Source organism: Phyllostomus discolor, chromosome X, assembly GCF_004126475.2.
Source record: "Phyllostomus discolor isolate MPI-MPIP mPhyDis1 chromosome X, mPhyDis1.pri.v3, whole genome shotgun sequence".
NCBI classification, from domain to species: Eukaryota; Metazoa; Chordata; class Mammalia; order Chiroptera; family Phyllostomidae; genus Phyllostomus; species Phyllostomus discolor.
Window position 1 is genome coordinate 54,093,619 of NC_050198.1, and position 14,540 is coordinate 54,108,158.

The 14,540-nt window shown below is 35.3% G+C and overlaps 1 protein-coding gene across 1 annotated transcript in view; it reads right to left on the minus strand.

Moving 5' to 3' along the window:
• The window catches only part of COL4A5 (collagen type IV alpha 5 chain), a 295,836-nt gene that overhangs the window by 46,716 nt on the left and 234,580 nt on the right, over positions 1 to 14,540 (minus strand). Inside the window, exons 30-35 of the mRNA XM_036016745.1 lie at positions 13,833 to 13,946; positions 6,697 to 6,864; positions 5,732 to 5,821; positions 5,161 to 5,310; positions 1,680 to 1,778; positions 60 to 149 (exon numbers count right to left, since the gene is read on the minus strand). Coding sequence (XP_035872638.1) covers positions 60 to 149; positions 1,680 to 1,778; positions 5,161 to 5,310; positions 5,732 to 5,821; positions 6,697 to 6,864; positions 13,833 to 13,946 — 711 coding nt within the window. The remainder of the gene's footprint in view (positions 1 to 59; positions 150 to 1,679; positions 1,779 to 5,160; positions 5,311 to 5,731; positions 5,822 to 6,696; positions 6,865 to 13,832; positions 13,947 to 14,540) is intronic.

A 14,540-nucleotide genomic window follows, 5' to 3' on the forward strand; every position in this document is an offset into this window, starting at 1 on the left:
AACAGAGTGAACCATCTTCCATTAGTGGATCTAAATATTTGGGAGATTTCATCACTCACCTGGAAAACCCATATCACCTGTGTTTCCTTTAAGTCCAGGGGGTCCTGTAAGTCCTGGCTTCCCAGGAAGACCAGGATTACCCTGGGGACCTAAGAAAGTCAAATTGGTAAAATTAAGAGAAGTCAGTAATATTGAGATTGCCTGATTTCCTGAAATGGGTCAAAATTAAAATGTAGTCATGGAATTGGATGGATCAAATATTAATACACAATCAAGTTCTGCAGATGTAACTTGCATAAAACAGATAAGTGATGCTTAAGAAATCTCCTTAGGGACATACTACAATATAATCATGGTAATAGAGATCTCCTAATACAGACTTATTTTAAAAATTAAAAATTTTTACCAGGACACCTTGTTTCTTGCCTTAAAACTATTTCAAACACCCAAAGTCCTATTTGTTGCATGTGCATAACTATCCTTACTGTATCTGTCACATACAAATCCAATATAATGAGTCTGCTTTTAAAATATGCAGAAGTAGTTTTACCATGTAGATTCTAATTATATGAAAGCAAGAAGAGCAGCCCTGGCTGGTGTGGCTCAGTGGATTGAGCGCTGGACTGCGAAGTGGGGGGTCGCTGGTTCGATTCCCAGTCGGGGTGCATGCCTTGGTTGCAGGCCAGATCCCTGGTAGGGGGCATGGGAAAGGCAACCACGCATTGATGTTTCTCTCCCTCTCTTTCTCCTTCCCTTCCCCTTTCTCTAAAAAGATAAATAAATAAAATCTTTAAAAAAAAGAAGAGCAAAGTGGTAACATGTCATGGTATACCCCCAGTAAATTTGTCCATGGATAGATGTGTTGATGAAGAGGTTCTGGACAGTCACTTCCTACAGTCCTGGCTGCTGTGTTTACACATTCTTCCTAGAGGTTAGGTGCCTGAGTTCTATGGTGTCACATTGGTATTTTCCATGGACCCCAATGTTGCCTTAAACATTTTTTCTTTCACATTTATTTCCAACTTGGAAAAGGAAAAGCAGAAGATGTGAAGGACAGAAAGGGAGGTAATTTCTCTTTTCAACCACATTAAGGCAAGGTAGTAGAGAAAAACAGACTTCATAAGGGTTCTTATGAAGATGGGGACTAGCTCCTCTTTACTCATTAGGGGCCTAACTAAAAGAAAATGGTTTATGAACCAGCAAGAAAGAGTTTTGTTAGCAATAAGAAAAATCCATGTTGATTGTATGAGGGTGATTAACATGGTTTAATAATTGACCTGTCTGAAGGTAAAGAACTAAAAAAAGTGAATTCTTCAGGCTCCCACCAGATAATTGTCTTATTTACATGTGTTGCAATTTATGTAAATAAAATCCAGCACCTTACTTGGATATGCTTCTGGTTATATATAAACTTTGCTACCACAAAAAGAAAAAAAAATGACCAAAACAGTCTATAAATCTCCTGTATTAATAGTTGGGCCAAATGGCAACATTTTTTTTTTGCTAAAAGAGAACTCCGATCTTAGTAGCTACTCAACCTACTCAGTAGCTACTCATATTGCCATGACCAGATGGCACATGACACATGACATCATATATGACACATGACAAATGCATAATAATTTTTTCAGGGTTTAGGATCAGCTATCCAATTGCTATAGGTGGTCTATCATACATACCTGGTAGTCCTGGTAATCCAGGGTTCCCACTCAGTCCAGGCTGCCCTGGGTCTCCAGGCAAACCCTGGTAACCTTTTGGACCTGGTGCTCCAGGAATACCTTCCAAGGAGGAGTATAAGAAACAAGTTAGGTTGATATCATAAATCCGTTAAATTAATTTGGCAAAGGAGGATACCCATATTCTGAACTGTGAGTGAAATACAGACATCGGTGATATACAGACATAGTATGAACCAACAGCACTGGACTCATACTGAAGTCCTCACTTTTTATTTAGCTACCATTAAGAATTCAGAGCATTCAACAATTAAGTCACTTTCCTCTTTGGGCTATAGTTCCTTACACTGTAAAATGAAGGATTTGGGACAGATTATCTCTAGGCTATCTCATATTCTACAATTACCTTTAATAACCCTGTTAGAGGCAAGTATAGAGTCTTTACTAACTCTCTTTCACAGATGGCATAAAATGAAAAAGAATTCTTGCAAGGAGTAATTCAAGAAAGATATGTCATTTTAGCAATAAAAAATTAGATGGCCTTGCATCTTTTTTGACTACATACAAAACTACTGTGATGCCTTAAACACATTTTTGATGAAAAACAAAACAAAACACCAAGTCCTGCTCTTAAGGAAAATTTTAACATCAGTGTACATGCATACCCAAACACACACTCATGTGTACATATGGACTAACAATATTAATGATTACAAAACAAAGAGAGCCACAGACTTTACTTCAAGCCTGTTTTAGAGTTCCATGTTATTTGAAAGGCTATTCTATATAGATTATAAGTGTTTTATTCATTTGTACTTATCCAAATTTTCTGATGCTTTGCTATGAATGTACTATATTTTTATAAAAATAACTTTTCATTAAAAATGCTATACTTCATAATTTATTTGGTTTTAATAAAATAACTATAAAAAGCACAGCTGTTCCCTAGATCTATTTTCAGTGACTTCCCCCCAGGGCCCAGCTTGGCTGTTCAAATTGCAGTACTTGTTTATTCTGCCAAGGCAGTATAATAATGAAGTGTATTTAAAAGCCAAGTATGGCCTTCTGGTTAAGATAGAGGAGTAGGTAGACAAGCTTTGCCTCCTTGCACAACTAAAAGAAGAATCACAACTAACCTCAAGACAAAAACACCCAGAACTGCCAGAAAATTGAACTGAATGGAAGTCTGACAATGAAGGATTTAAAGAAGTCATATTCATCCAGATGGATAGGAAGGGCAGAGAGGACATGGTGTGGGGCAGAGAGGCGGTAGTGGTAGAATGGGCAGTCCTACATTCATGCGTGGTGATAAAAATAGGGAGGGATACCTTGGGAGTGACCAATCCCACTGCCATACCAGACTGTGAAGTCCAGGCTCCAGAGCTGGGAAGAGAAAGCCTTATAAATTCTGGTTGTAAAAATCAGTGGGGGTTGGGGCAGTGGAAGAAACTGCTCATTACTCAAAAGAGTCTGTTTAATGAGCCCACACAAACTTAGAACATATGCAAACCTTCCCACTCTGGGAATCACCACCAGGACAACAGCTGGAATGGTGCCAGTTACATACAGGAAGCGGGTGAAGTGACTGGAAACAAGATGAATGCTGGGCAAGACTCCAGAAGCCAAGCAGAGTCATTGTTCTCTCTCTAACCCCTCTCCCCTACATAGCACTGCAGAGTGGTGAAGTGGGTTGCCTGGCCATGGTGAATATCTAAAGCTCTGCCCCATAAAATGCAACACATATGCTAATACTGGGAGTCAAAATAGCTCTACCTAATACACAGAAACAAACACAGGGATGCTGCCAAAACGAGAAGACAAAGAAATATGGCCCAAATGAGAGAACAGAACAAAACCCAGAAAAAGAACTAAATGAAATGGAGATAGCCAACCTATCAGATGTAGAGTTCAAAACATTGGTGATCAGGATGCTCTGAGAACTCATTCAGTATTGCAAAAACATAAGAGAGGAAATGAAAGCTACACTAAATGACATAAAGAAAAATCCACAGGAAACCAACAGTGAAGGGAAGGAAGCCGGATTCAAATCAATAATTGTGAACATAAGGAAGAAATAAACAGTCAGGTAGAACAGAATTTAGAAATAAGAATTCCAAAAAATGAGGAGAGTATAAGAAGACACTGGGACATATCCAAATGTGCCAACATCTCAATCATAGGGAAGCCAGAAGGGAAAGTGGAAGAACAAGAAATTGAAAACTTACTTGAACAGATAATTAAAGAAAATTTCCCTAATTTGATGAAAGAAATAGACATACAAGTCCAGGAAGCACAAAAAATACCAAACAAGTTGGACCCAAAGAAGACTACACCAAGACACATCATAATTAAAATGCCAAGGTTAAAGATAAAGAGAGAATCTTAAAAGCAACAAGAAAAAAGAAGAGAGTTACCTATAAAGGAATTCCCATAAGACTGTCAGCTGATTTCTCAAAAGGAACCTTACAGGCAAGAAGGAGTTGGGAAGAAGTACTCAAAGTGATGAAAAGCAAGGACCTACAACTTAGATTACTCTATCCAGAATGGAAGGGCAGAAAAAGTGCTTCGCAGATAAGGTAAAACTACAGGAACACATCACTAGCAAGTCATTATTACATGAAATGTTAAAGGGACTTACTTATTTAAGAAAAAGAAGATCAAAACTATGAACATTAAAATGACAATAAACTCACAACTATCAACAGCAAAATACAAAAAAAAACAAAAAGAAAAACACACTAAGCAAACAACTATAAAAGAACAGAATCAAAGGTATGGAGATCATATGAAGGGTTATCAGCTGGGAGGGGAAAGGGGAAAATGGGGAAAAAGGTACAGGGATTAAGAAGCATAATTGGGTAGAAAACAGACAGGGGGATATTAAGAATACTATAGGAAATGGAGAAGTGAAAGAACTTATACACATGACCCATGGACATGAACTAAGGAAGGGACTGCTGGAGGGAAAGGGGTACTGGGCAGAGGGGTGGCAAGGGGGAAAAGTTGGGACAACTGTAATAGTGTAATTAATAAAATATACTTTAAAAAAGCCAAGTATGATATGGATATCAAAATACTACAGGGCAATAATGTACCGCTCATCCCCATCTTGTTTCAGGGGTAAAAACTAAAGGACCAGCAAATTTCCCAAACACTGCAATCTGTTTTTCAAGTATTTGTGGCTACTTATCTTTTTCTCTCAACTATATCGTATACTACCTTCTGGAATCCTCAAGGTGACTGCCTAAATCTATTTTTAAAACCTCCCAGTGTGTGACATATAAACTAAAAAGAAAATACTCAAACAAATGTAGATCAATGAAATAGTAAAAACCAACTGGAAATTAATTTACATTACAAAAATATGATGCATCTAAATACCTTTAGTTGGTGAATCCAAGACTACAAGTCACTTTTCATGACATTCAAAATTAAACCTTTGCTATGCCTGGAAATGTATTAAAGAATAAATAATTCCATTTACCTGGTAAACCAGGGTCCCCCTTTTCTCCTTTTGAGCCCAGCAGCTCTGGATCCATTGGTCCAGGAGGGCCAGGAAGTCCAGGTTCCCCTATACTACCTTTTTCTCCTGTAGGACCAGGAGGCCCTGGCTGACCCTGAAAACCATCATCACCTAAAACCGACAAGTGTGGAGAAGACAAAACATATGATATTTATCCATCTAGAGTTAATGAATATAAATATTATTTATATCATATGTTCTGCAGTTGGATAGGCCACTGGCTATCTAAAACACATTTTTATATTCAAATGACAATCTCTCTTTCTCTGGGGTTCTTTGACTATTATAGAGACTGTAAATAAAGTCAAAATTTAATTCCTATATTTTATTATTTACCATGTCTCATGGTATCCAAACTAAATATGCCACCAAGTTGAACGAAGGACTTATTTAAATGCCATATCATATCGAAACAAATTGCAACCAATTAATGCTCTTTTTAAAGTAGTCAAGTAAAAATATCCTATATTGAAATACAGCAATGTTTAATTTTCTATCTTATATGCATCTGCCAGCAAACACTGAATATTACCTTTGAGACCAGGAGCACCACTTCTGCCAGGAATTCCCAAAGGTCCTGGTGGGCCTGGAGGTCCCATCACACCCATTTCACCTTTGGTACCTTTGAATAATATTGATAAGTAAATTTTACCTTTTCTGGACCTTGGAAAGATAAAAGATAAATTATAAGATGTCAATTGGAAAACTATTGAGATTTGGAGGGAAAGCACTAAGTTTTTACCCCTTCTCTACTTTTGTAACTTAGTACCACTACTGTTGATACCCATAAATAAAAAGCCTCAATGTGGTAGCTAATATTCAAAGATGGTCCTCCTTAAAGAATGACAGGTCCCCATACACATACACATTGTGGCTGACTCTGTGACTTGCCTTTGACTGACAATGTATGTGACACTGTATGACTTTCAAGACTAGATCATAAGAAGTCTTGCAGCTTCCACCTGGAGCTTTTGGAACACTAAATTTTGGTTTTCGGAATTCTCTGCTTTGAAAACCAGTTGCCTTGAAAGGAGGGTAACTACCCTGACACTACCATAGTGGAAGGAGCTCAAGCCATGTTAGGAGACATTATAGATAATGAGATACTATGTGAAGAGGCAAAGGAACACTCACTTGTCAAACAATTGCTATTTTGGAAGTAGATCCTTTACCCCCAACCACTCTAGCTGATGCCACTAGATCAGAGCTAAGAAACTCATTAAGTCATCCCTTAATTCCTGACCTGCAAAATCTTCAGCAAAATAGAATGGTTGATCTTAACCATTAAATTTTGGGGTTGTTTGTTATACAGCAATATAGAATTCCCACAAAGTATAATGCAAATAGCAAAGTCACTTTCCTGCAATCAAAAACATTTAACAATTTTCCTTAAGGGATAGTGTCAATCTAGAAAGTACAATAAGAGAATAATAAGCCACAGTCACATCAGTTTTAATTTAATGAATTCAAAACCAGAGAAAACTTTAAACAAATTACCTGGTAATCCAGAGGCACCTACTTTTCCTGGAGGCCCTGGCAATCCTGGGGGTCCCATAGGACCAGGTGCTCCAGGGATCCCCGGACTGCCTCTGTCACCAGGGGGTCCTGGAACATCAAACCCAGGAGGGCCAGGATCCCCCTTCTCTCCTGGTATTCCATGCAAGCCTAATTAATACAACATCATTGTTAACAAGCATTGAAGCAATTTTAAGAGATGTATCTGGTTATTTTCCTAGCAATCAGGTACTAGAATCTGTATATAACAAACCTAACAGTAAGTTAGAAACATTTTTGACATCATGTACATGAAATGACCTAACAATAAAAATTAAGGATTTTCAAGTTCAAGGTTTGTGTGGAAAATGTCCAGCCACTGATAATATAATAAGAACAATTTGCAAGACATCAATGCAACCTGGCAACCAACGAGAGTGTACTGGAATAAGCATGTGTGAACAATGACAACTTCAATGTACTAGTTAGTGGGGGCAGTAGATGCTGTTGACTGAGCATGTGTACTGTGTGGCTGTTGCATTCAAAATGACTGATCAAGTAAAGCAATGAATCTGCATCAATTTTTTTGTTAAGGTTGAAAATTCCTCACTGGAAACTATTGGGATGATTCAGAAAGCTGCTGCTATGGGCAACTGATGATTAGCAGCTTCATCATGATAACACATCCACTCATGCATCATATCTGGTGCAGAGTTTTTTGGTGAAACATCAAATCACCCAGGTGACTCAGCCACCCTACAACCCAGATTTTGTACCTTGTGACTTCTCTGACTTTCCCCAAAACTAAAGTCACCTTTGAAAGGGAAGAGATTTTAGATCATCATTGAGATTCAGGAAAATATGACAGGGCAGATGATGGCAACTGGGAGAACTGTGTGAGGTCCCAAGGTGCCTACTTTGAAGGGGACTGAGGCATCACTGTCCTATGTACAATGTTTCTTCTATTTTCTTCAATAAATGTCTCTATTTTTCATCTTACATGGCTGGATACCTTCTGAACAGACCTCATATATTTCTCTAAGAAAGTACTTTTCAAATACGATCTGGTGAAAGATCCATCATTTCTTAATTCCTAGTTTCTCATGGACTAATTTTTTAAATTTTATTTTAATCATTGTTCAAGTACATTTTTCTGTCCTTTACTCCCATTCCAGCCCACCCACCCATCCCTCCCCACCTCCCTCCCATTTCCACCCCTCCAATGGACTAATATTTTTTATAAAATACAATAAAATTACTAAAAAATAAAGTAAAAATCCAATGACAAATAGAATATGAGCTTACCTTTTAGTTACTATATTCAACAAATATAATTACACTGAGAAATTGCTATAAAAGTTTCTAAATGCTTATTTTTAATTTCTACTAATTCCAATATAGACTAGTAACAGTCTGCAATTCTAAACTGGTCCTTGAACTTCTATTGCTCTAAGGTATTATAAATTATCAGGATATCTATAATCCAAAAAGTGATTAATGAGTATGTCAGTTACATGGATCCTCTTAACAATACTTTGGCTTTGTATATACTGTTTTAATAATTATTATTAGATTTTATTGTTATTTTGTTTCTCAGTATTCTAGCCAGGGTTTTACAGAAAAAAGACATGACACCACAAAAATATTTAACCTTAGTAAGTTTCTGGAAGACTGAATTACTCCAACAAACAAGGTGGTTAAAAAGAATATGCATAAGGAAAATAATTATACTACAAACATGGGGGGAGTTCCCACTCCAATACTATCATGTAACTTACTGAGTCATTTAACATCGTTGGTCCTTGTCTGTTAAATGGGACATGTCATAACTGACTGTAAGCTGGGGGCTGAAGAATTAAAAATTTGAAGCATCTCTTTAACAATAAGATCTAATTTTATTGTTGAAGATCTATAAGCAATTATTTTTTGTAAGACAGCATTTTTTTTTAAGATCTGTTTGATGTTATATACCAGTATGTCGTTAAACTGATTTGAGAATTCCTTTTACTTAGCACTGAGGTTATGGTTCCATTGCTGACATTTTATAGTATAATACTATAAAAGGGAAAGAGGTTTTATATTGTATTTGTGAAGAGAGGTGAGATACCTAATAATGAGCACTGTTACAGTTCTATATGAATCACTGACTGTTATGGCCCAGGTAGTTTCTTAATATCTGAGTCTTCAAGATTACTTATTTATCCTTTGAAATATGACCCAAGATAACAATTATACAAAATAATGATAAGGAACCAAAGTCTTAAGTCTAGATAAATCATATTTATTTTTTATGTTTAAAGCTTTACGTTTATGATACAGCTTTTGAGGAGGAACTATAGTACCTGGTCAACCTAAAGTTCAAGAGGCAGGGTATTACAGTTCAGCAGCAAGATAAGCAAAAAAAAACAAGAAGTAAGTTGCAAAAGAATCATTGGGTTAGGAAACAAAGCCCATAAAGATTAAATTTAAAATGTTTATAAATACATGTTAATAGATATTGATTTGCTACTATCATCTTAGTAATGCATAAAGAAAATTATTTTAGATATTAGCTCAGATATATAGGATATTTTATAAATCAAAGGTTTTTGCTAATAGAGATAGAATATTTACATTCACAAAAATTAAGTCTTTGAAAATGATCAGCTTTACACTTTTACTTACCTCTGATTTTTATTGCAATGAATAATCATTTTTAAAATTCCTGTTCAATTACACTTGTCTCCATTTTATACCCATTATTCTACCCCTCCCCACCCACCCCCACCTCCCACTCCTCTGGCTTTGTCCATGGGTCCTTTATACATGTTCATTGACAACCATTCACCTACTTTTCCCCATTATCCCCCTTCCCACTCTGGTTGCTGTCAGCTTGTTCTTTATTCCCATGTCTCTGGTTATATTTTGCTTGCTTGTTTGTTTTGTTGATTAGGTTCCACTTACAGGTGAGATGATATGGTATTTATTTTTTACCTCAAAAAAACTGAATAGTCATTTTGTAATTAAAGCTTCTAAGGTTAGTTAGTATTTAAAAATTAATTTGATTTTATCCTGTTACACAATAGTTATAGATAACTCAATAGTTATTAGAGGATGACTATGGTTAAACAACCTACAGAAATATTTTTCTTAATTATTATTATTATTAGTAGTAAAAATACTATGATATACATTTAACAGCTTTGATCTTTTTCTATGCATATTGCCAGGAATGGTCATTCTGGTATAATCAGGAGGAAGAAAGTCAGTTAAATTAAAAACTCTGCTGAATCTCCTTATACAAAAACAGGAATTACATGGGTATATCTATAGAGGTTAAGTGCATTAGGATTGTATGGGTGTTCTAAATTTATTGGTAGCCAAATAGAACCAGTTAATGGAAAAAAAAGAAAAACTTAAAAAACACGTATTATCTGTGAGAAGTTTACATACACACACACCACAAAGAGGTTTTATAGCCAAGAAAGTTTAAACACTGTAATATACTCTCATTCATTTATGAAAATGACATTAATATATCTTAGTTTCTTTGATTCACATTAGTCATGATGAACTTGAGCCATTCAGCCACATACTTTGCCCTGAGACTGCACAAACATTATAATAAATTTTTGGATATGGAATTGAGTATATATAAGTGACCAATAGAAAGAATAATTAAAACAGTAATCTTCTAGCTAATGGCCAAGTCAAATAACAAGAACCAAAAACTTCAATTTCCACATGGGATGGAAAAGCAATTTACTTTTTGTCTCTTGGCATTTTTTTCTTTTATTTTCCTGCTGTCAAATGAGGAACTGATGATATCTAACAGGTCCTTAATTTATGAACATGCATTCAACTGTTATAGTCTGCCTTGATATAGAGAATGACAAATAGTAAAACATAATTAAATAATAGCAGAAAATGAGTCAACAGAAAAGACTGAAAAGCATAATGCAAACATATACACTGGAGATAGGACAATATACTTTCCATTAACCATTATATTACAAAATGAAACACAGTAAGTGTATTAAATAAATTTCTTATTTAAAAATTGGTAGTAAGAATTTCAGTCATGCAGTATAAGTCAGGGTTATCAAAATGTTAGTAATAGTCTTGCTGATCATCATGCTATTAAAATGGATAAACAGAAATGATATTTTTTGAAATGGGTTAGGATAATATTTGGCTTTGATGATTTAATAAAATTTTCATTCTAGTTGCTGTTAACTTCACCTGTTGAATAATATTAGTTAAGCTCTTGAGTTCTATGGCAAAGTATATACAGTGGTGGGCAAAAGTAGATTAGTAATAATAAATAATACAATAAATAATAAGTAAATGATAATACAAGGATAAACTCTGTTTTACATACTCACAATTTGAAACCTACTTTTCCCCACCTTTATATTCAGGTAAGGGATTAAATTCAGCACCATTATATTTTCCCTGTCCCATCTTATCTGGACTTTATAAATCAATATATCCATAGAGGCATTAGTTAAAAAAAGAATAATAACATTAGATAAATGAAACGTAGATTATTAGCTAAATTTGAAAAAGTGTGAATAAATGTATTTTTATTTTGTTCAGGTTAGTGTTAACAGTGATCTCTTTTTATAGTTGCTAAGCTGTGATTGAATAATTAAAATTGCTTTCCTATGGTCTTTTGTGGATTGGCTTATTTCACTTAGCATAATAGTCTCCAGTTGCATCCATGCAGTCAAAAAAGGTAGAAATACCTTCTTCCTTTTTTTTTAAGTCTGAGTAGTTTTTTTTATTGTTGTTCAATTACAGTTGTCCCAATTCCCCCCCACCTTGCTCTTCTCTGCTCTGCCCACCACCCCTCCATCAGTGAGTCCCCATCCTGTTGTCCAATACCATGGGTCCTTTATGTATGTTCCTTGACTTGACCCTTCCAATTCTTTCCCCCATTACCCCCCCTCTGGTCACTATCAGTTTGTTCTTTATTTCCATAACTCTGGTTCTATTTTGCTCATTAGTTTATTTTGTTCACTACAATCCTCTTATAAGTGAGATCATATAGTATTTGTCTTTCACCACCTGGCTTATTTCACCTAGTATAATAGTCTACAGTTTCATCCATGTTGTTGCGAAGGGTAGGAGTTTCTTCTTTCTTTCTGTTGCATAGTATTCCATTAGGTAAACATACCACAGTTTTCAAATCCACTCATCTAGTGATGGGCACTTGGGCTGTTTCCAACACTTAGCTATTGTGAATAGCATTGGTATGAACATAGGGGTGCATACGTTCTTTTGAATTGGTGTTTCAGAAAGACCAGTACCATATGACCTGACTTATAACTGTAATCTAATGAACAAAATAAACTCATGAGAAAAATAGAATCAGAGACATGGGAACATGGAACAGACTGATAGCTGTAGGAGGGGAAGAAGGAGAGGGGAATGGTGGAAGAAAAAGAAAGGGGCTAGTTAAAGAACATGTATGAATGACACATGGACATGGATAACAACTGATCGATGGTGGGCTAGAGGTGTGGGCTGGGTGGAAAGGGCAAAGGGAAAAAATCAGGACAACTGTAATAACATAAACAATTTAAAATACAAAATAAATTAAAAATGCTTTCAAAACCTCATGCAATGTGGGGAAATAAAAGAAATATCAAGAACCATATGATTTCAGTCATCTGTGGGATAGAAAATTGAAAACCACAAATAAACAAACAAAAAGCCCTCATAGAGACAGATACTAGTATGGTGGTTACCAGAGGTAAGAGGATAGGGGGACGTACAAGAGGGTAAAGGGGACCAAATATACAGTGTTGGAAGGAGATGTGACTTAGGGTAGTAAATACACAATGCAATATATAGATGATGTATTAGATCATTATACACTTGAAACCTATATAATTTTATTAGGCAACATTATCCATCCCAATAAATTTAATAAATATTTTAAAAAGGAAATGACAAAGCACAAGAAATTATGAATTAATTTTAGCCATTGTTGTGGAACTGCAGGATAAGACTATAATGGACAAACCAAAAAATTGTTTTTCTCTATATCCCTGTGTATGCTAGTTAAGAATGTTTTCATTTCTTGAGTGTTGGAACAGCTACTTTCTAACAACCTGCTTCAAAGTAACACTGTAAATTTTCTCATTTTTAAATCAGTTGTGACATGTTAAGGGCCATAAAAAAGGTACAATATGACATAAAATAATTTTTTAAAAATAGAACATAAATGATAGTAAACTTTACTTTCCAAGGTTTGTTTTATATTGTTAATTGGTGTCCCTGCATTTTTAGCATAATAACTAACAAAATACCTACTGACATTTAGGGTCAGAAAATATATTTCCTTTGTTCAAAGTCAATGTGTCTACATCTTAACTGTGTGTTTAAGTCATCTGATGTGTTCAAACTAATAAGGAATGATTAAATGTTCCATATTTGTTTTAATTTTATGAGTTATTATAGTGTTTTCCAATAACACAATGTTGGCTCAAGAGTGGGCCTGACTGTGCCTCTCTGGATTAAGATAAAAAGAATTCACATTAACAGATTGCTCAGAATCTACAACCTCGAGTAATCAAACTCTCACACAAATGTAGAGGAACCATGTGTTTCTCTAGAAGGTTACAAGATGACAAAAGGTTTTCCATATTCATATAAAAAGAGTTTAGAGTGCTTCTCAGTTGTGAAGTGCTTGCTGATTTAGGGCCATAGGAGGAGAAAATTCAACTAATTTTATTTAAAAAAATGAGAATACCAAAAACTATTTTTAATAAAATGGTAACTAGTTCTACATGTTAAGAAATGTTAAAGAGTTCCCATAAACAAAGGTCTATTAATGCTGTATATATAGCTACTCAGGTCTGAAATAATCATCACTAGACATTCGTAGGTCTGTGATTCCAGGCCAATGACTAGAATCATGACTATATCTTGTGACAATATACTACAAGTATGAAATTACATTATTGTTAATAGATCAATTTTAAATGAACAGAGAGGGGAGATATCAGAGATTAATTAATTATACAAGTAGACATGTTACCTCTCAAATTTCTTTTCTGGAATACTGTTACATAGGTTACACTATATTGATGAGCTGAAGAACATCTATACAATGAGTGCTACTACAAAATATACATTTACTCCAATCTTACCAGGTGGGCCTATTGGTCCAGGAATCCCTGGTGGCCCTGGTGCTCCCTGAACACCTATTTCTGGTAGCCCAGGAGGTCCCATTGGCCCAGGTTGTCCATTTGGTCCAAGGTCACCTTTAAGAAATAAATATAGCTTTATTTTGCATATAGATGTCCAATTGATTTGGCACCCTTTGTAGAATATACTTATTTTTATATTGTAATCACCTTTGCAACTTTGACAAAAATCAAATTGTGCAGCCCTACTGTTACATTTGATTTGCTAATATTTCCATGAGGATATTTACATCCATGTTCATGAGAGACACTGATCTATAGCTTTTGTTTTTCCTTATAATTTCTTTGCCTTGTTTAAATATTAGGGTAATGCTGGCCTCATACAATGATTGGTAAGCAAACCATTCCCTTCTACTTTGAGAAAGAAATAATGTGAAACTGGTGTTGTTGCTTCTTTGTTAGAATTTATCAGGAATGCCAAATGAACCTGTAGTTTTCTTTATTGGGAGAATTGTGTTTCATGATTTATTTTTATTGCATTTTTTCTCATTACCATTTATCCCCCTTACACCCTCTCCCTCCCACAATCCCACACTGTTGTGCATCCATGAGCCCTTTTTCCTTTTTGCTTGATCCTTCCACCCCCTAACCTGCCCCTAGAGCTGTCATCCTGCTCTCTATGAATCTGTCTCTATTTTGCTTGTTAGTTCA